Source organism: Amblyomma maculatum, chromosome 2 (genome assembly GCF_055883805.1).
Source record: "Amblyomma maculatum isolate TAMU_Amacu chromosome 2, ASM5588380v1, whole genome shotgun sequence".
NCBI classification, from domain to species: domain Eukaryota; kingdom Metazoa; phylum Arthropoda; class Arachnida; order Ixodida; family Ixodidae; genus Amblyomma; species Amblyomma maculatum.
In genome coordinates, this window is record NC_139345.1 from 224,500,334 (window position 1) to 224,522,092 (window position 21,759).

General features: G+C 46.2%; 1 protein-coding gene across 1 annotated transcript in view; it reads left to right on the top strand.

The window, feature by feature from the left end:
* LOC146201388 (very long-chain specific acyl-CoA dehydrogenase, mitochondrial-like) overlaps positions 1-21,759 on the top strand; it is a 131,655-nt gene that overhangs the window by 45,471 nt on the left and 64,425 nt on the right. The window contains exons 6-9 of the mRNA XM_084595812.1: positions 1,514-1,645; positions 6,118-6,231; positions 10,493-10,690; positions 18,510-18,758. Of these exons, the coding sequence (XP_084451938.1) occupies positions 1,514-1,645; positions 6,118-6,231; positions 10,493-10,690; positions 18,510-18,758 (693 nt within the window). The remainder of the gene's footprint in view (positions 1-1,513; positions 1,646-6,117; positions 6,232-10,492; positions 10,691-18,509; positions 18,759-21,759) is intronic.

Here is a 21,759-nt window from a genome sequence, read left to right on the forward strand (position 1 = left end):
TCCACAGCCACCTTTCACGATGGGCGCTTTTGCGTCCAGAAATCTGGGATTTGCATCGGCTCCTCTGTTGCGCCTGTGTTGCGTGACATTTTTATGGCTTTTTTAGACAGACGCTTGCAGAAACAGCTTTCAAAGCAACCTGTTTTACATGTGTTCCGCTATGTCGACGACTTTTTGTTGATTTTAGATAAGTCTTCAAATAATGACCCTGACAGTGTTGTCACTAATATTCTTAACACTTTCTCCTCTGAGGGTCAAGGTTTGAATTTCACTCACGAATTGACAACGGACAACCACATCCAGTTTTTAGACCTAAACTTAGTTCTCTGATAACCACGTTTGTTGGGCGTATAACCCAAGATCTAACAAAAGTTTATTGCCTTACAAGAGTGCACACTCAAAACTAGTGAAACGTGGCATCATTATGTCTAGTTGTCTTGCTGCTCTACAGAAGTCTTGTGAACATTCCATGTCATCTAGTTTTCAATGTCAGATTGAGCGACTTTTGTCTGCTGGCTACCCTCATCATTTTATTCTCAGCACTTGCGAAAGCCTGCTGCAAAGGCTAAAAACTTCGGGGAAAAAAGAGCAACGCTCCATTGAAAAACCGCCTTTTGTTATGCCATATATTCATTGCCTTTCTCATAACATCAAGAAGATAGCACGAAGGTATGGGATCCGTGTTATTTTTTCGGCGCCCTGCAAACTGAAAAAAGTCTGTCCACTGTTGACAAAACAAAAAGAAAAAAGGGATCCGAACACATGCAAGATCAACCACCAGTACAAGTTCACCAAATGCACCTCAGGTGTCATCTATGAGATACCACTATCGTGCGGGCGGTCCTACATAGGACAAACTGGACGTTGTTTCAATGAGCGCGCCCTGGAGCACAGACGATCCCTGCGTACAGGCACGGGCAGTAACCTACCCATACATTGCAAGAGCTGCGACAGCAAAAGCTGTGTGCCTTACCTCGAGCGGACAAAATTCCTATCAAAAGCAAGAACAAAAACAGAAAGAGAAGTTATCGATGCCTTTTTAATTTCCAAAAAGGGTGGGAGTTGCGTCAGCTCACCTTCTTTATCACTTTCAAACAAGGAGATACAGTTCTTAGATGGCCATATCATTCCTTCTCATCAGCCCTAAACCACTCGTGTACGCGGTGTTCCTGACCTACGCAGTTTTTGCGTCTTGATCCTTGTATTATCTTGTTTAGCGCCTTTATAAGTGCCTTGATTCTTAAAAATAAATTCAGTTGGAAGTTCTGCGCTTCGTGTGTGCCTCTCTGTTCTTCTTGTCCCGTCTTTTTTGCGCAGTTTTGTATTTCCTTACGACATGAGCCGACTAGCCCAACATCACATTTTACTACACCAACTAGCTCATCTCTCCACATTTTTGCACTGCCTGAAGATTTTCCACACATACGAAAAAAAAAACTTGAATCTTGTTTCACTGTGACTGTAAGATACAAACACGGTGCATACATAGAGGTGCCTGCTTGTGCCTGCTCAGTCGATTGGCTTCAAGGGCATCCTGCTGTTTGGCACGGAGGAGCAGAAGTGCAAGTACCTGCCCGGCCTGGCAGCTGGGGAGCAGCTGGCTGCATACTGCCTCACTGAGCCAGGCAGTGGCTCCGACGCCATGGTGAGCTCATTTCCAGCATTAACTCATGCTGCTTAGACTCTGCATGCAGTTTAAAATTTGATGTGCCAGCTGGCTTTTATATTGCTTTGTTTTTGATCTCGCATATTTATAGGTAAATAAAAGCATCTCAGCAGGTATAGCAAAGAGATTTTTGTAGCAAGAGAAAAATAATCTCGTTTTGATGCCTTTTAGGCAAATTTTTGTGTGCGCAAATAAGGGCAACACTCAGATGACATAGTCTGCACTCCTGCAAAGTGAAAGATTGCTTCACTACACAGCTTGGCCCTCGTGTTGCACCATCCTTGAATGGCGTGAAGCCCACCGCGCAGGAGAAACAATGCAGAAAAAAAGAAGTAATTTTTTGGTTTGGCCAATCACGGTTCTTGAAATTGTCTCCCTCGGTTATCTGAGTGGGAGAAATTGCAGGAGCGTTGTGTGGCTTGGAAGCGCTGCCGTTTCCTCCACTTCCGTGGATGTTTGTGTGCACCTGTAGTGACGCCATCATGTCTTGCTCCGCTTTTTTTAGCTTTGGTACCTTGTGGCCCCTGACTTTCGTGGAGAATTTTAAACAAGGCCTACTGAGTTATTCATGACTAAAACAAAGTGAAAAAGGAAAACGAGGACAGAAATACGATGCAGACAGGTGCTGTGGAGGCATACCATATAAGGAAATGTAAAAATTTGTGTGTCAGTGAGGCCTCCGTTTGAGGACAACAGCCAACACAAGAGCTCTGTATAAGACAATCAAAGATATCAAAGGAAGCTTCTGTGCTAAGCTGGACGTGATAACGGACAAACGAGGCAGGGACCTCACTGAAGCCTCAGAGATAAAAAAGAGGTGGCAGGAATACACAGAAGAACTGTACAAGAAGGACCCGGATGTGCAAATCCAACATAAGACTTGTGATTATTGATCTTGAGCCGGGCATCCTGAAGAGTGAAGTTGAATGGGCCTTAGCCAGCCTTGCTAAGAACAAAGCTAGAGGAATTGATGGCATTCCAGCTGAGTTGCTTCAAAACCTCAACCATAACGCTGTTAACGTTCTGTATACATTATGTCAGCAAATTTGGACAACCCTGCAGTGGCCACAGGATTGGAGGAGGTCAGTTTACATCCCCATTCCAAAGAAAGGCAGTGCCAAAGATTGTTCCAACTACCGCACGATCGCGCTTATTTCGTATGCTAGCAAGGTGATGTTGAAAATTCTCCAAGATAGGCTGCAGCAGTACGTGGATCGGGAGCTTCCGGACGTGCAAGCTGGGTTTCGCAAGGGCAGAGGAACTAGAGACCAGATTGCCAACCTTCACTGGATCATGGAAAAAGCAAGAGAGTTCCAGAAACCAATCTACTTCTGCTTTATTGATTATGCGAAAGCGTTTGACTGCATAGATCACAGCAGATTGTGGCAAGCTGGGAGTTCCAATTCACCTCATCTGTCTCCTCAGGAACCAACTCTCCCAACTTTCTGCACTACTGAGTTATCTCCTTCCCTGACTGTTGATTCTCGATTTCTCGGCTGTGTTGTGATCCCCAGCACCTTGAGGTCTTTTAAGGCAAAACACTCCTTTCTGGACAAAATGGAAATTGGACGGCCCACACTTTGAGCTATTATCAAGGGCAATGACATTGTCAGGGGGGCCGAAAGAGGATCCACACTTTACGAGTTGGTGCACAGTCAAAGAACCAATAGTGTTGGTGAATACTGGGAAATGGGGGGCATTTGAGAAATGCCTTCCTGCTTGCACTGCCCTCTTCCCTTGAGTGAAGGTGCCAGCAGAGCCTGGAGGGACCATTGCCCACTGCATCAAAGACTTCGTTTCTGGCGACCTTGTCAAAAGGGGCGAGTTGGTGTTTTCGATGATCCTTAACTACAGACGAAGCACACGCTGTGCAGTGTTTGTACGACATGGAGGCTGTGACCTTCAAGTTTGCACTCGTGAAACATGTTCAGGGAACATTGGACCAGCTGCGATTTCTCCGGGTATAATGAAATGGCAGACATAGCAACGCAATTTCTAATTCTATTATAACCTTGCTGGACTGTATCTCAATGTTCTTTCTCCTGCTTGGGCTTTGCCGCCTGCAGTATGTCATAAATGAATGAGGCTACTTGGTGTACCAACACTGTAAGGAAAACTCGTTCCCACAGCTTTGGCTGCGTGTGTGATTGCTGCTTAGTCTCGGTACAGTTGAACAGAAGAAACATTACGTCTATCATATTGAATTGCACCACTGAAGACGTGCGCTGACGAAGCATGTGGCTAAGCGATATCCGGTAGAGGTGTTTCTATCTGCTTCGAGGAAATTAGCACGCATGTGCTTATCTTTGCTCCTCCGCAAGCTTGAAGCTTTGAAATGTGGGGGTCGTAACGCTGCACTACATGCCATGATGAAGCCAATGCTAAATGCACCAAAGGCATCGTGTGTCAGTTCGACCTCCTGCGGTGCCAACGACAGGGTCTTGAATATTTGAGGCCCGGGTTTTAAAGACATTCTATGCGAAATCTACTGTACTATTCGAGCTGAAATAACGTTCACAAAGTAGCAAAATATACATTGGCACTTCCCTAGATTTTCCGTAATCGACGAAAAACTGCTCTCGGCGGCGTGCACAATTTTCGCAGAAGAGACCGAAAAGCTGCTTTGACATGGTGTGTCATCTAACGAGCAGCGATGCAAGCGTGCCAATGGCCGGGTGGTGCTTTTTTTTTTAATTTTAATTATAGCGCCAATTATTATTATTAAACTGAACCCCCCCCCCGCTTCCCGTTGCAAGGTTTTACGAATTTTGAAATCTTCAGGTTGGCAGGTATGCCGGAGTATTGTATAGACATTTTCATAGCGCTGGGTGAGAGGTGATTAAATTCTTTCAGATCACAAAACATCCGGACACGTGTATCAGCAAACCCAACAAGTTGCATATCTATATACAAGATGACTAAATGGTAGTCTACTTTTCATATCTATTGTTCATATATTTTTTAAGTGTTTTTAAGGGGAGACACTGTTCTTAGAAACGGTCGAAAATGGTGAAAGAAGCGATTTTGAGCAAAACTAGTTTTCCTTTTAGAGATACAAATACCTTTATTTCAACACCCGGGATGTCAGGGGTGCACCCTAAAAGCCTATGATTGGCTTGACAGAGGGGCGCATCCTCACGTACAGAAAAACCGAAATTTTCAGAATGTTTATTCTTTCGAGTACCTGAACTCAAATGATTGACACTGAATTGAGTCAGGAAATGCGACAAAACTGGCTTTCAAAACATCACGGCAACCACGAAATGCTCCCCGAAGAGAGGAAATTTGTTCGAAATTGCCGTGGGCGTTGTTTCGGAAGGCCGTTTAGGCCTCTGATTGGCTCTCATGCTGCACGCTTTTCAAGCGCACCGTTCAGAGTCTTCCATTGGCTGGAATGAGGGGTGTGCCATTTTTTCGTCTTTTCTGTTTTGCATTCGCCACCATGGCTGCTGCTTCATGCACATTTGCATTTGCGCTCATGTTTCTCGATGCACCGCCTAGTGCCGAGATTTTTGTTGCGATCGATATGCTGGAAAACAGTAGATTGTAACCGTGCACGCAACAAGCCTTTGGAAGCCATAAGAAACGGGCGTGGAACAAAAACCAGAAGACGTCGGCGGCAAGTGTCCCACTGGCACCTGCGTTGCAGCTAGCTGGTGCCAAATGTGCAGAGAACATCAACCACGCTGCCCGATGACGACACCATGGGTTCAGATTACAGTACGAGTTGGATCATGGTACACTGCGTGTTGACGCCACCGCCGCTTACTATTCTACGGCAGAGCCGGTGCACTGTGTTGAGCGGTCGGCACAAAGTCCTTTCTGTCAGGGTAAGTCAGCGACCCAACGTAAATTTCACCGTAGCATCAGCGCGGAATGCGATACTGGTACCAAGTTCTTGATTGTGGACATAAAACTGTTAAACCAGTTTTCATGCACACAAAGCGCTGAACCTGCGGCAAGATCGCAAAGACGTGCGCAAGCATCACAACGGACTTTTTCAGGGCCACACAAATGTTTGTCATTGTTGGGCTTGGACCTCCTTGGCTCCGGATTTCCCTCAAGAAACTGTTTTCAAGGCTCAAAATACTGTCTGTGCAGCTGGGCACCCTAGCCCTGCACTCTCATCAGCTAAAAAAAAGTCAGCCCATAACTTGATGAAAATATTTTTTTACAATTTCATCATGTGCACATCTTCAATATTATCCTTGGATGAAATAAGACACTTTTTGTTTTGTTTTGCAGGGGGACAGATAGGGAACATTGAAATAAAATTTGCAGTGCAGCTAATATAGATACCTTCCAGTACCTTCACATACGGCTCATCTGCACCCTGACTTGGCAGTTCCTGCATGACTGCTGATGGTTTCTACTGAACATCTTATTCCTCAAATATGCTGCATCTTATGCCTCAATTAATCTTCAGTGTGCACTGATGCTGTTCTGTGCAGTCCATCAAGACACGGGCTGAGCTGTCTCCAGACGGGAAGCACTATATACTAAATGGTGGCAAGATTTGGATCAGCAATGGGGGCATTGCAGACATCTTCACTGTATTTGCCAAGGCAAGTATTGCAGAAACTCTCATAATACCGACCCGCATATAATACAAGCGTAATCTTGGGATAGCTAAAACAAAGAAGCTTCATCCCTGTATAATGCAAGTGAAAAAAATTACAAGGGTTCAATGCTGCTGAACCAAATATTGAGTGAAAGCATTAGCTGCGGGTGACTAAGCGTTCTCTTTCTTCTTCCTCAGCCCACATATAAAGCACCATTTTAACCAAGCCGTATGAACATGCCTTAGTGGCCTGTAGGGGTAACGTGAATTCGAGGGTCCTAGCAGGCTGATTCTGACATAACCATCCCTTGTGAAACTAGAGACCCAAGTTGGCAGCTCCTGCCAGCTCGTGTGTCACGTGGGGTCAGAGGTCAAAGGTGGTTACCGCTGAAGCCATGCTGACAGCTCAAAACCTAGCGTAGTATTGCTATCGCAATAAAAAAAAGAAAAAAAAAAGGGTATTTGCATTACGTTTGCCGTTGCTGCATGAGGCGTGCGCGCTCTGCGCTTTTGTGTCCAATGCCACCCCGCGCCATCCGTCGAATAGTGCCACGCACCTTTGTTCCCCTTCCTGCGCCAACATTCTTGATCAGAGAATTCCATGCGCCGTGAGAACAGCTAACATTCACCCCAGCACTTGTCATAAACCAGTAGACTGCTTCCAGCTGGGACAGCAGCACGCACGCTGTCAGTTAGCATGCACCGAACATGTTTGGGACAGGTAGTAACCGCTGATCCGGACCATGAAAAGGAAATAACAAGAATAATAAGATTGGGATGGAGCGCATTTGGCAAGCACTCACAGATTATGACTAGCAGCTTACCGGCATCGCTAAAGAGGAAAGTATATAACAGTTGCATCTTACCTGTACTCACCTATGGGGCTGAAACGTGGAGGCTAACCAAGAGACTTCTACTTAAGTTGAGGACAACCCAGATGGCTATGGAACGAAAAATGGTAGGGGTAACATTAAGAGATAGGAAGCGTGCAGAGTGGGCACAAGGAATAATTCAAGTTACTGACATTCTAGTGGAAATAAAAAAAGAAATGGGCATGGGCAGGACATGTAGTGCGAAGAGAGGATAACTGATGGTTGCTTAGGGTAGGAAAGGAAGAGAAGGAAAGTGTAGCAGGGGGTGGCAGAAAGTAAGGTGGGCGGATGAGTTTAAGAAGTTTGTAGGGGTCAAGTGGATGCAGCTAGCACAGAACCGGGTTAAGTGGAGAAATATGGGAGAGGCCTTCGCCCTGCGGTCTGATGATGATGATGATAATGAACATGTTTGTGTTGGGCACTGTACACATTGTGTGAACCTTGGAAGTGTTTTTGCAATCGCCATCGTTGTCTGCTGAGACTACCTTGCTAGAGATATCTCATCTTCAGTACCTCTAAAGACGGTCGTTAGTCTGGGAATTCTAGTCAAGCATCCACGATTCGGCTGAGAGAGGCCCATAGGAGACCGTTTAAAATGCCGAATGCTGCTTTCGCCACTTCGGTCATCGTGGTCGTTTGGTGGTCACAGGGTGAGAAGCCGAAACCATAAAAATAGTCAACCGGTGCCACCATTATATGGCCTCGCTGGAAGGATACACTGATGCTTAGGCCATAACATAGACATGCAGACCATGTTGGCACTGCAAATACAGTATTTAGATAGTGTCCCAAGTTTTGTGTTCGAAAAAGTATGTCCTGAAAGGCTCATAGATGCAGTTGCAACTAAATTCTGCTTATTATGGGTACCCTATGCAAATTGTGATATTTTGCTCCTGTTTGCATCAGACGCCAAATTTTCAATTCCTTGTTTACGTCACATATCAAAAACTGTCACCTAGTGTGGGGTACAACTACTTTTCAAATATTACCAAACTTCACATTATACAATAAAATGCAATTCGTACAGTTACAAAGGCTGCCTACGATAGTCACACTGGACCTCTGTTCAAGGAACTGAACATTATCACACTTCCTGTATTTATGAAACAATGGTCCTTAAGTGTTATACTAATGGGATTAAACAGAATAAAAACATTTTAAAGCCTCACTCCTAAATGACTTGCACTAAACACCCATAGTACAGAACTGTGGGAAATACCTCGAGCACGCACTATGGTTGCCATTTGCTACACAACATGCTCCCGTCAGTTCTAAACACCCAAAATATTTAACAGCTACTGTAATGTTTTTGTAAATTCATCGTAGCCACAATATTTACACTTTTTGCTTTATACTTCATTACACCATATATTGTATACTTAATTAAGCGCTTTGTTTATCTTGTAATTGTCCCTGCTTATGTACGGATTTTGTACCAGAACCCTTCTATGTCAGATATGTTGCCTTTGCATTCTCGTTTCTGGCCAGTGCCATGTTTAGGGGCCATGAACCCCGTCACCCCTTTACAGTCGCCAACCGTATTTTCGGACTTTGCGGGACCCGGGAAATGGTCTGAATAATCAAACAGTCCGGAAAATCTGTGAATTAAAAAAAAAAAAAAAATCACTTTTCTGCGAAAAATCAGCTTACAAATCACGAACTTCGCTGCTCCCCATGTTTTGTTTATATGCCGATAACAGGGAGCTATAGCATAGCGCGATCTGCGACTGTTATCGGCTTTCACGCACTGCCCATGCGCACCCGCTCGCGTGATTTGATATGGTGGGCGCGGCTGCCTGTGCGCTGGCTGGTGCAGACGCGGCAGGTGTGCGTGTCGCAGGGAAGCATGCAACTCACTCAAGTCGGTCATCGCATGCACACTGGTGCAGAAGTGGATCATGCTAAGCTGTAATCGCTATAACCCTCCAGTGAGAATATCTTGGTCAGTCATGCTTTTGTCGTGTTCCTGCCACTTCACGACATGCTGCGACCGAATGCACGTGCCTAGCGAAGCAATAGCATTCAGTTAACAATAACGGTAGCCAAGACCACGAGGTGGAACTTGTGGGAAAAAAAGCGAGTGGAGCCCTCGTGAATCACGAATGCACTGGACCCCACCCCTTTCCCCACGGGTGGCGGGCGGCGTCAGAGCGAGCTATGGCGGATGGTGCTCATGTTCCATTTTCAATCCGATTGCACGCTCTTTGTAGGCTGCCGCGATGAAAAGGTCGAGCATTCGCTTACTTCTTCAAATGGCAACGATGACTGCTTCGCTTAACTCTCACGGCTGCGCAAAACCGGTTGTTTGTTTACCTTACTGCAGTTTGGTCCAAGCAGGATGGGCAAAATCATTGTAAAGGAGAAATAAAAAAGAAAAGAAATTTTTGCATGTCATGCACAGATACACTTCTACAAATTATCCTGGAAGCATGAATTGGCACAGATATAAGCCATTTTAATTATGTCACCATTAAAAATATAGCAAAATACAACCAGTTAAAAACTCTCTCAGAGGTCAAAAATATTGCCAATGGCATTCCTGAAATTTTCACAAATGAAAACCTCTCCAGGCAGTACATTCCAGTCCCTGATTGTTCTGGGAAAAAAAGAATTTGTGGATGTTGGTTCTGGCGAAATGGGGAGTTAAGCTATAATTGTGTGTGTGTCTTGTTTTTCGAGTGAAGGATGGTGTGACATAAAATGTTGCTGAGACCCCGAGCTTTCCATGAATTAAGAAGTGTAAAAATTCTAATCTTGCTATCTTTCGTCGGGTACAGAGCTGTTTTATTCGGAGGAAAAATGGAGAATCAGAATTTCGGTATTTGTTATAGATGAACTTTTTCTACCTGCGCGATGCCTTTTTTTCGTGTGAGGGTCCCACATCACGGCAGCATACTCTAGTTTTGGCCGAATAATAGATAATTCTTTTTGCGCTGATTGGTTTACCTCTCAACTTTTGTCTTAACAAAACCCCAGTTTTGCAAAAGTTTGCAAGAGAGAGAACTCTTGCAAAACACGTGTCTACTTGTGGGTGCATTCCTCAATTTGGGAAGTGCAAAGTGCTGCGCGCGTATAATAGCCGGCTAAAACGGGAGCTTTGCGAAGCCTTGGTTATCCATGACAGGGGGGAACATTGTCTGAGCGAACCATCTCTTCACTTATCGAGTGAAGAAATAGCCATTTTAGGTAATGGCAAATGATATCAGCAGTAATTTTGTGCTTTTTTGTGCTATTCTTGTGCTTGCCTTCCGTATGGGCATTTTTGTACGAAATACACCCAGTTGTCAGCGCTCGTGCCTGTGCTTCTTTCGCGCTGTTTTGTTCTAAGGCAAAGAGATGCCGGTTATTGTGGGTATTTGGAAAGGAATTATGGTGCCAGGCATCATCTTGCAGACGCCTGTCAAGCTGGACTCTGGCGAGGTGCGTGACCGGATGACGGCGTTCATCGTGGAGCGCTCGTTTGGCGGCGTCACCTCTGGTCCCCCCGAGAAGAAGATGGGCATCAAGGGCTCCAACACTACCACAGTGCACTTCGAGGACACTAAGGTGCCCGTAGAGAACGTGCTCGGCAACGTAGGGGATGGCTTCAAGGTGAGAGGCATTGTTTCTGTCTGGTGCTGGCCCTTGTGGTTTGGTGGAGGTTTGATGGCCAGCTGGTGGCTGTTGAATGTGCCAAAAAACAAAAAAAAAAAACTGCCATCTTCTGTGCCTTGCTGCCCTGCTTGGACTTGTACCTTGGGATTTGTACACGAAATGATGAGACTGTGGCCATTGCCTCTCGCTACAAAAGCCCCCAGGCGGGTTTTTTTTGTTTTTCACGAAAAACCAGCTGACAGCGCTGCACAGGAACAATGGCTAAAGGTTATCTCGAGGAAATATTGGCTATCAAATACGACGTCGAACTACCCTGTGATGTGCAGTTTACACTTTTAAGCGCACGATTTCAAGGAAAACTACAAGAAGCTGCAGCTAAAGCCCGGAGTTATGCCAAGCGTGTTTCCTGGCTATCCGTCTCTATGGGCAAAACGCAGCGCAAAGATGAGGATTTGTTATCAAATGTTTATTTTGACATGATTTAATTGAAACATAAAAAGAATAGTGGGCACTTAAAATTAAAACAAGCATCGCCACGGACACAGAATTGAAAAGTACCGGGCAACGCGCTCTCACAGCGGCGCCTTGAGTCCTCGATCGAAGCATTCCTTTTTCAAGAGCCTTTGCAATCTTCAGCGCGATCATTTCACAGTCAGGAGTCATTTTAGAGAACTCAGGTAATACTTCACTATGAAGGCCACTGCTCTTTACGTAAATGGCAACTCCCCCTCCACGAGAAGGGCGATTCAGGAAACAAGGATCATATCCGGGCAGTTTCACAAAGTCAACATTGCATACGGCCCACGTTTCAGTTAGAATTGCATCAAAATTGTGCTGCAGACTGTCGACAAAATATGAAAAGTCATCAAACTTGCTACGTTAAGACCGGAGATTGATATGTAGGGCAGAGAAATTATTTAGGGCGAGGCAACTTTATGTGGAAGTAGTAATTCATAATGCTTCATTTTTAGTTTTCATTTTACGGCGGGTTATTGGGCTAGCAGAGCAAGGTTACTCTCTGACCGAATGGCAAAGGCGGAGTCCCCTTCCTTCTTTCTAACCAATATTTTGCCATTGACATGCCAAACAAATTTGAAGCCGAATCGTTTCACCTGCTCTTTCACAATCCCAAGGAGGCCCACTTGGTCATGTTCTCTTTGACAAAGACAGAGCTATCTACATCACAGAAGGCGCTTCTTCTGGCAAACCATTTGTCCCTCAGCTCCTGACAGAAACATCGGGCAAGAATGCTGGCAGCTCTGTTCTTTTTCGTGGGCAGCCTATGCATGGTCATGACATCCACATCCTCTTGCAGTAGTGGTTCAAGAGAAACCGTGGCACCCACTTCATTAACCTTAACCAGTAGGTCTTCCTGTTCACTCTGCATAACACCATGAAATTCCAAGTTTAAATGCTGACTACGCCATTCCAAGTCATTAACACTAGACTTGATTAAGGTCAGTTCAGACCCAGCAACACGAACTGGAAAATCACAGGAGAGCATTAGGCGAGGTGCGTCACATGAGCTGCTACCAAATGCTTGCACTCTCAGAAGACCAAGCAGGTGGGAAGGTACGGATACAATGCAGGTCAGCGCTTGAAACATACTTGAAACACACAAAAAAGGGGATCACACAGCAGCGTAACCGGGCGACACTAAACGTTAACAAATGTAAATTCTTGCGAGTGTCAAGGTCGTCTGGCAACTTACTTGTATATCATCTAAACAACGTTGCTCTCGAATCGGTAACATCATCATCAGTACCTAGGCAGTCACATCACATCTAACCTTAGCTGGAAAACTCACATCGAATTTATTGTCAGCAAAGCTAACCGCCTGGTAGGCTATTTAGAACAGAACTTTCACTAAGCCCCTGCTAATACCAAGCTTCTGCATCGTCAGTTTGGGATCCATGCACTAATGAGCTTATTAACCAGCTAGAAATGACTCGGAACGCAGCTCGCTTCATCTTCTCTATCACCGCACTGCCAGCGTATCCACGATGAAATCTAATCTAAACCTGTTAACTCTCACAACTTGTCGAAACCTCGATATATGCCTCTTTCATAAGATATTTTATCATGATGACCTACGCAATAAATTGCTCATTCCACTATCATATATTGCCGCAATGTTATCTTACTGCTGCCGCCATATGGCGAGCTCGGGAGACTGGCACGCGCTCGTCTTCTTCGCTCTCGGTGCTCGCCCACCAGTCGGTTCAGTGCCTTATCTTGCTGGTGCTTTTACTTTGTAAGTAAACCTGCTGAACCAGTTTTACTGGCTTCTGTGACATTTTTGGTTGAAGTGCTGGGTAGATCCCATGTACGAAGAGCCTCTGGCTGCCCCCTACGCCCATCTACACACCGTGGACACTACACCTGTGCACAAGGCGAGTCATCGCTTGAGAGGCTTAGCTCCCGAGTGTGGTCCTCTTGTTTCCCCACCGCGAACCATGATGACTACAGCGGCAATTCAGACCACTCAGCTTCTGGTGAGTGCCCAGCAGCTGACCTGCCATACTCCACGTATGCCCACGCCGTTTCATGGCGACAAGTTCGAAGACATTGAGGACTGGCTGACCAGCTACAACTAGGTCGCTGTATTTAATGCGTGGGACGAGGAGTGGAAATTGCAGAATGTTTATTTCGCACTAGAAGATGCCGCCTAGATGTGGTTCGAAAACCATGAGGCTACCATTTCCACCTGGCAGGATTTCCGGCGGCAGCTGCTCGCAACATTCGGCAACGATGCAAGAAAAGAGATGGCCGAACTCGCTCTGCAGTCCCGAGCACAGCGGCCTAATGAAAGCGTCGCCATGTTTGTAGAAGAAATGACTCGCCTTTTCAACCGGGCGGATCCGTCCATGTCGGAGGTAAAGAAGGTGCGCCACCTTATGCAAGGCATCAAGGAGCAGCTGTTCGTTGGCCTTGTACGTGACCCTCCACGTACTGTTGCTGATTTTACGAAAGAAGCAACAAGCATCGAGCATAGTATATAAGAGAAATGCGCAACAACTTCAACAGGACACAGGAAGAAACATACACAACAGTTCACGAGCGCTCGTGAACTGTTGTGTATGTTTCTTCCTGTGTCCTGTTGAAGTTGTTGCGCATTTCTCTTATATACTATGCAGAACCAACTAGCCCGACAACACGCTCTTCTGAAGCATCGAGCGTTCCTTGAATCGGCGATTTGTGCATTTTGATCGCTCTGCGAACATCGCTGCCATAGACTTCCACTTGCCAATTGCCGGAAACGACAGGGAAGCCCTTCGCGAACTTATCCGAAGCATCGTGCGCGAAGAGCTGCAAAAGCTGCCCTCTCTCGAACAACATCCACGTGTTGGGGGCATCTCGGATATTGTGCGCGAAGAGCTCCGCCAAGCAGTGCCATCAGTACCGTCACCCCAGTCGCCTGCGCCACAGATCACGACATACAGCGACGTGTTGTGTACACCTGCGCCTGAACCATCGGCACCCTGCAACCCTGCTCCTCCCGCTCGTCCTCCACCCCAATATCCAGTTTCGACTGGTGTGCCTGAAGCTTGACCACCCGTTCGCAAAGCACACGCGTGGCGCACGCCGAACAATCTGCCTTTGTGCTTTCACTGCGGCGAAGCCGGTCACGTTCTGCACCACTGCCCGTACCGTCGGATGGGCTTGCGCGCATTTTCCCCGGATGACCCTCGGCCGCGCTATGGCGAACGACCTCGGGACATCGACCAATACCTCAGCGACCTCGTCCCACCTGCATCCCTCCAGCAACGCCAGTCCAGATCACCAGCCGCCGTTCCTCCCTCAGGCAGTCCCCAAGTCCGCACCGGGAAAACTGAAGACGGCGACCCTCGGGGGTAGGGCCGCCGTCAATGGACACTATGACCAACATCCTCCGCTCACCGATTCGATCACACAGACCGACCTCCGACCCTTCGCTCCGACCAACAGTCCGACCACTTTTCGACAATCGCCGAAGCTTTCCTCAGACGCCCCCAATCGACGCACCGCACGACCAAGTCCGACGACCACCCGACGTTCACAGAAGCTTACCTTCGACACCGTAATTCGACGCAACGAACGACCCGTCAGCCCGACGATCCCTGACATGCCGCACTTTGTCGAAGGTGAGCTAAATTCTGCCGAGATACCGATCGTCGTTGATAACCACAGCACGACTGCCCTTGTAGATACCGGTGCAGATTTTTGCGTTATGAGTCATGGCCTCGCTACCATTCTGCGAAAAGTCCTGACTCCTTGGCACGAAGCCCCGATAAGGACAGCCGGAGGGCATGTGGTAACGCCGCTCAGAGTGTGCACCGCTCGCATCGAGATTCTCATGTTGCTTTGTTGTGCTAGCAGTGTGCTCCAAGGACCTGATTCTCGGCCTTGATTTTCGTAGAGAAAACGACACAATCATCGACCTTCGTGACTTCGTGGACTCACAGCGCAATTTCCGACGAGTACAGACAGCACAGCGACGACTACACAGGCAGGCCAGTTTTCAGAGTGTGCGACGACCATGTCACTCTACCTCCACGCACCAGCTTGTTTGTTACAGTGCAGTGCGACAACCCCCCCCCCCCCGCCTTTTAAGGCCTCGCGGAAACGAACGTGAATTTATTGTTGAGCCTACATGTCTGCTTCGCTTGGGGGGGTCTTTGCCTTGAGAAATAAACGAACTGAACTGCTTTTAACGAACTTTAGTACCAAATACCGCCATTTACCGCAAGGTACAGCTATCGCTTATTTTGACGAAGTCAGTGCGCCATCCGCCCATTGCACCCTTTCACTGGCCAACGAGAACCCTCCCGAGAGCACTGGACATACTGTTCAAACTGACGTGAATCCTGCTTTGTCTCTTACCCAGAAACGCCGCCTTCAAGCAATTCTGGAAACTTACCGTGACTGCTTTGCCGTCACTTCCAAAGTGAAACAGATGTCTGTAACCGAACATCGAATTATAGTTGATCCCACCGAGCGCCCTATCCGCCAACACCTCTACCGAGTATCGCCGAAAGAACGAGAGGCTATGCGGGCGCAGGTTGATGAAATGCTCCGCGATGATGTGATCCAGCCGTCCACAAGCCCATGGGCCTCACCAGTTGTGCTGGTTGCTAAAAAGGACTGAGCGCTCAGATTCTGCGTCGACTATAGAAGGCCTAACAAAATTACGAAAAAGGACGTCTACCCATTGCCTCGAATCGATGACTCGTTCGACCGACTCTGTCACGCCAGATACTTTTCACCGCTCGATCTACGCAGTGGGTACTGGCAGATCGAAGTCGATGAACGTGATCGAGAGAAAACCGCATTCATTACTCCTGACGGACTGTACGAATTTAAGGTGCTTCCATTCGGTTTGTGTTCCGCTCCCGCAACCTTTCAAAGAATGATGGACACTGTCCTAGCCGGCCTGAAATGGCAGACGTGCCTCGTCTACCTTGACGACGTCATTTTCTCTGCGACCTACGAAGAGCACCTCAAACGATTGACGGCCGTGCTAAATGCCATCCGCGGGGACGGACTCTCACTAAAACCAGAAAAATGCCACTTTGCATTCCGACAGCTCAAGTTCTTGGGTCTCGTCATGAGTGCTGAGGGAATTAGCCCTGATCCAGAGAAGACGAGCGCGTGCCAGTCTCCCGAGCTCGCCACATGGCGGCGCCAGTAAGATAACATTGCGGCATAACAGGCATTCTGACTCTGTAGTCGTCAATTCGTACCGTAATAATTCGTAGAATTCGTAGTCGTACTGCTCCGTAGTCGTGCCTGTGGCATTTCTGCAGAAAGCTTTTTCGACCTGCTGCAAGTGTACCTTCAGTCAACCTATGCAGAATGGGAAGGCACTGTTTTTATTCAAAAGAATGGGATCTGCATAGGATCTTGCATCGCCCCAGTACTAAGCGATATTTTTCCTGCCAAGCTTGACCGGACACTCGAGCATTCGCTCATGAGCTATACAGTTGCAAGAGTGTTCCGATATGTAGACGATTACCTTATTTTATTAGACTGTGACCCGGCTAGGTTCGCTTCAGAAGTGAATGACTTGTGCGCAATATTTTCTGAATTGCTTTCGCCGCTGGAAATAACGCATGAAGTGGCTGTGAACGATCGTATTAAGTTCTTTGATCTGACCTTATATTTTACAGACTTCCATGTATGCTGGGCATTTGAACCTAGGAGTAAAAAGCCCTTACTTCCGTATAGCTCAGCCCATTCGAAGCTCGTGAAAAGAGGCATTGTGGCGTCATGCTTTCAAAATGTCATGAAAAAATCCTGTCCACACAAGATTGATTATAGTTTCTATAATCAGGTTGATAGATTAGCAGATGCAAAATACTCCCTTCATATTCTGGCGTCAGTAGCAGAAGGGATTGTGAAAAAGCTAAAAAGGGGGGGGCAACGATGTCCCTCATTCCCAACAAAGAAATCTGGCAGTAATACCCTATGTCCATGTTGTATCCCACAATTTGAAGAGAATAGGCAAAAAGGCTGGAGTTGATGTTTTTTCGGCACCCGTGAGACTGAATGGCTTGTGTGCGAGGGTAAATGGCCCAGATAAAAGATCAGAATCTGGTCATGAATGGAAGAAAAACCACAAGATGAAGTGTGTGTCATGCCAAGAAAACGTGGTGTATTCAGTTCACTTGACGTGTGGTGGTTCATACATTGGCCAAACTGGCCGTTGTATAAATGATAGACTTAGGGAGCATGGAAACAACTTTAAGAATGCGGCCCGCCACATAGGTATTCACTGTCGTGATTGTTAATGTTTTCCAGTTTTCAAAAGCAGCCAAGTAGTTACCAAGCACAAGGATAAATTTACACGAGAGATTATCGAAGCATCTGAAATCATGAAGCTGGGTGATAATTGTATCAGCACTCCTTCTATAGCCATCTCGTTGAAAGAGCATAACTATTTGATATCGTATAATCGTTGTACACGCGAAGCGGTTGCATGCGCACAGTGACTGGGTTGATTCTTTCTGCTCCTCTCTGTTTCTTTGTTTTCTCTATTGTGCTAAAGTATATATATGCTAATAGCATCCGGAATAAACATTTCTTGTCAGTTCAGTGCTGTGTTTGTCCATTTCTTCCTCTGGCCTTGTGACGTTGCGCTGCTTCACTAGATATGTCGGACATGCGCATGTATTGAGCAAAGCTTTGAAGGTGGAATAAACAAGTAATCAAATGGAGTTTTTTGTAAGTATGTCGGGAAGTAAAATTGTGATTAATAAAAGCGAGCCTAGAAACATGCTCCAAAACATAATCTGAGTGCTCAAAAGCTCTGGTTTTGTTGCTCCAACGGTGCTCCAAAAGCTTCAACCCTTGTGTCAGTTGTTTGAGAGTCGTAACTAAAGTTGGAATGCATAGGTATAGGGCTGTCTACAGCTTGAAGTTTAAGCTAACTGTCATCACATTTGCCAAAGATGTTTTCCAAGTTTGCTTGACAAATAAACTATTTCCTGCACCTAATGAACCTTGCTGATGAGAATCACAGTTTTGGAGTCTTTTAATGTGCCTCTGTTATACTAAGGGTGCTTCCGCTTTATACACTTTGGGGGAATACCCATTGGGGAACATTGTTACCGGCATTTCACAGGTGCTTTGCTTTTTGCCTGCCCTGAATGTGCGTCCTTGGATTGAGCCAGCGGGGTAATGTCATGATGTTGCAGAAAGTGTGCCTTTGAGCAATTGGTAGTTAAGAATCGATAACTACTCCATAAATTCTACTCTTGCTGATTAGTAAAAGGACAAAATAAGGATTTGCAAAGAATGCTGCACCATCAGAAGGCAAATCTCCCTCCCCCTGCAGGTGGCGATGCAGATCCTGAACAATGGCCGGTTTGGCATGTCGGCCGTGCTGTGTGGCACCATGCGGACGGCCATCAGCAAGGCAGTGGCGCATGCCACCACCCGTGCCCAGTTTGGAAGCCACCTTTGCACCTTTGGCAACGTGCAGGAGAAACTGGCCAGCATGGCTGCCCGCCTGTACACGGCCGAGTCACTCACCTACCTGCTGTCGGGCAACATGGACCGAGGATTCACTGACTACCACCTCGAGGTGGGTGTCATATATGTTCTACAATCTGCACAGCGCATGCTTTTACCGCACTGATTGAAACTTACATGAGCGCGTTTTTTGAGTGTGCCGCATTGTTTTGCAGTAATACGGAAAGTTGAGCTAGTTGGTACATGATTGCAAATTACGAGAACTGTCAGAGTCATATCACATCCATAAGAACAGTGACACGTGCGTGAGCTCACCATCTGTAAGCATCCAAGAATGTGAGATTGTATATCTGGATAGCTAGGAAAAATCCGTGAAGCGCATGTGCCTTTGGTTGTCTTCTGCGAGTATTTAATCTGTGTTCTTCGAATAAACTTTTAGTTGATAGTTGCGCCTGTCCTTGTCTTTACTCTCTCGTTGTTGTTCTCCGTCGCAGCGCTCGTAATTTGCAATTGTTTTGCATTTGTCAAGTGCACAGTAACTGATGCAAAGCTTAGCATTATTCTGTGCTGGCTGTCGATTCTGTGCATGAACAAGTGGATGCTTCAAGCATGAGGTATGCACCATTTGTCACCCTCTCCCTTAATTAACCTGCATCCACTTGACCCTTGGAATCCAGTTCATTGCCCTTCGGTTGTCCTCTCTTGGCACTACATGTCCTGCCCACTTCTTCTTGATTTCCACTAAAATGTCAGTGACTTGATTTATTTCTCTGACCCACTCTACACGTTTCCTATCTCTTAAGGGGGGGACACGGGCTTTGAAAGTCGAAAAATCGCGAAAAAGTCGGCTTTTCAAAAAGTACATATCTTGGCTGTATATTCATACAAACTATAGTCGACGACGAAGCGGAGACAATCAGTGGCTAGTTGACGTAGACGATGAAGTGGTTGCTAGTTGGCGTAGACGACGATGTTGGTTGCCTGGAACCGCGCTCAGACCGCTGCTCGGACCGCTCTCGGACTTCGGCAGTCGTCTAGGCTCAGGGCGTTGCCTGGACGTTTGGCTCAATACCCGTTACAATAAACTACCTTTTCTGTAATTATAAACGCCTAATTCATCGTGTAACTGCTTTAAATTAAATATACAACTGGGCGCGGCAGTCCCAGCTTCGTGAGCGAACAGCAAAAGTACCCAAACCCAACCTCGGCGATCTCGGCCTCCCGTATCGCGTCTGTCATCGCCAGCGATAACGCGTCGTCAGCGTCGTCCACTGTTCGCATGAAAATGCACTTTCCGAGGGAATCAGGGAGGTGGAGGCACAACGTGCTGCAGTGAAAAAGAAACTTTCGACTTGAAAATGCTGTTTAAACTTCAAAGGCCATTTTCTCAGAATGAATTTTTTTCATGTTATGGTTGCTTATTCCCGCAGTATCTCTGGAACCGCTAATCGGATTCCCACCTAGTTTTTTTTATTGTGTGCCTGAATAAATTTCCGAGGGCAAGACAAGCTCATTTTTTCAAATTATTGAGTCTGGAATTTATAATTAACAATCAAAATTAGGCTAATGCAAGTCCAATTAGTGGCACTAACCTCAATGCACTGCTAAAATTTTTCAGCAGAGAAATTAAAAAAAAAGGGCTCTGTCTTGCCCTGTGGTACCTATTCAGGAACCTTCATAATGAATTTCATAGTGCCAATACATTTTGCAAGTTCACCAGGCATGGTACAAGCACGGCCGCTCAATGGAGGCGCACTTGGGTGCGGCCTGTCGCGTCGCCCAGAAGAGCCGTATTGCGCCTAGTTCTCATCGCCACCGCTCCGGGACGAGTCCGGGCGGAGAGCTGCGCGCAGCGGCCGTGCTTTCGTTTCGGCGTGCGCGTGGTCGGCGCTTGCTCAATTTAGGATTATGAGCGGCGTTTCACACAGTATGTGATGCTATGTGCAAGTTTGCTATTGATAAGGTGATAGCGGCAAATCATCATACTAGGCTTTTCCAAGTCATTCAGATAGATAGATGGATTTATTGAAAGGAAAAGGCAGAGAGGTTGGCCCGAATAATTCAAATCTGGCCTGCTACTCCAAGTCATTCGTGGTCTTCCGTTTACAACGAGAACGATTCAGTCGTGTGCTTCGCTGAGTGCGCACCCATTTAGTTGCGTTTCAACCACTGTAATAACGTATTAGATATTGCAATCTTGAAATCGGGACATGGTCTGGAACCATTTATTCAGCGTGCACTTTTCTGGAAACTTACAATTCAGGACGTAGCGTTCAACATTATTGTTCAGCCTGTTCCTCCGTTTTCACTGGAAATAATATTCAAGTGGGTACCATCACCAAAACATACTAGCTAACACAAATTGTTGCAAAAGAAACAACACAAGACAGCCAGTTCAACGACACGCCCGCAGGCTCAGGCAATTTTTTTCTCGTTTAATTATGAAGCCGCGTGATGCACAGAAGACACGCAAGCTTATTTTACAAGCGAAGAACTTTTCTCGAAAAAGTTTATGTGCAAGCGTGATTTTTTCCACTGTCTGATTGATGTTGCCTGTCCAGTTGGTCAGCAGTGGTCGCATTAGTTTGGTTAGGTTTTTATAGTGTGACTGTGGTCTTCTCTCTCGCAAATCAACTCCGGAAATTGCACAAAATAGGGAAGAAGGGATGAAATTAACATGTTGCATAGCTTGCTGCTTCTTATGACCTGCGGGAACTTCATCACCTTGCTAACAAAGGTGCATGGTGATTTTCAGATACCTTAGGCGTCCATCATCAAGAATTTTGATAAGTCCAGGGTTTTGCAGGAATCATAAGGCACAAAGTTAATAAATGTATGGGGACTAATAAAATAAAATTATTGACACTCTAAAGTAAGTACTAGAAGTTATTTAAACTTTGGTAATATATAAATAATGAAAACAAAAACACGGGCAGGCACTGAAAACAGAATAAATAAAAATGTTTCATGAGATTCTGTAAAACTATTCATACTTTCTCTTCAAATGGACGTGCAAGGTAACCAGCCAAGAATTCAATCGGTGCTAACTCTATGTCAGCTGTTGGTTCACACCATACATGAATGAATCCAAGCTGACTCGAAAACTCTCTCGC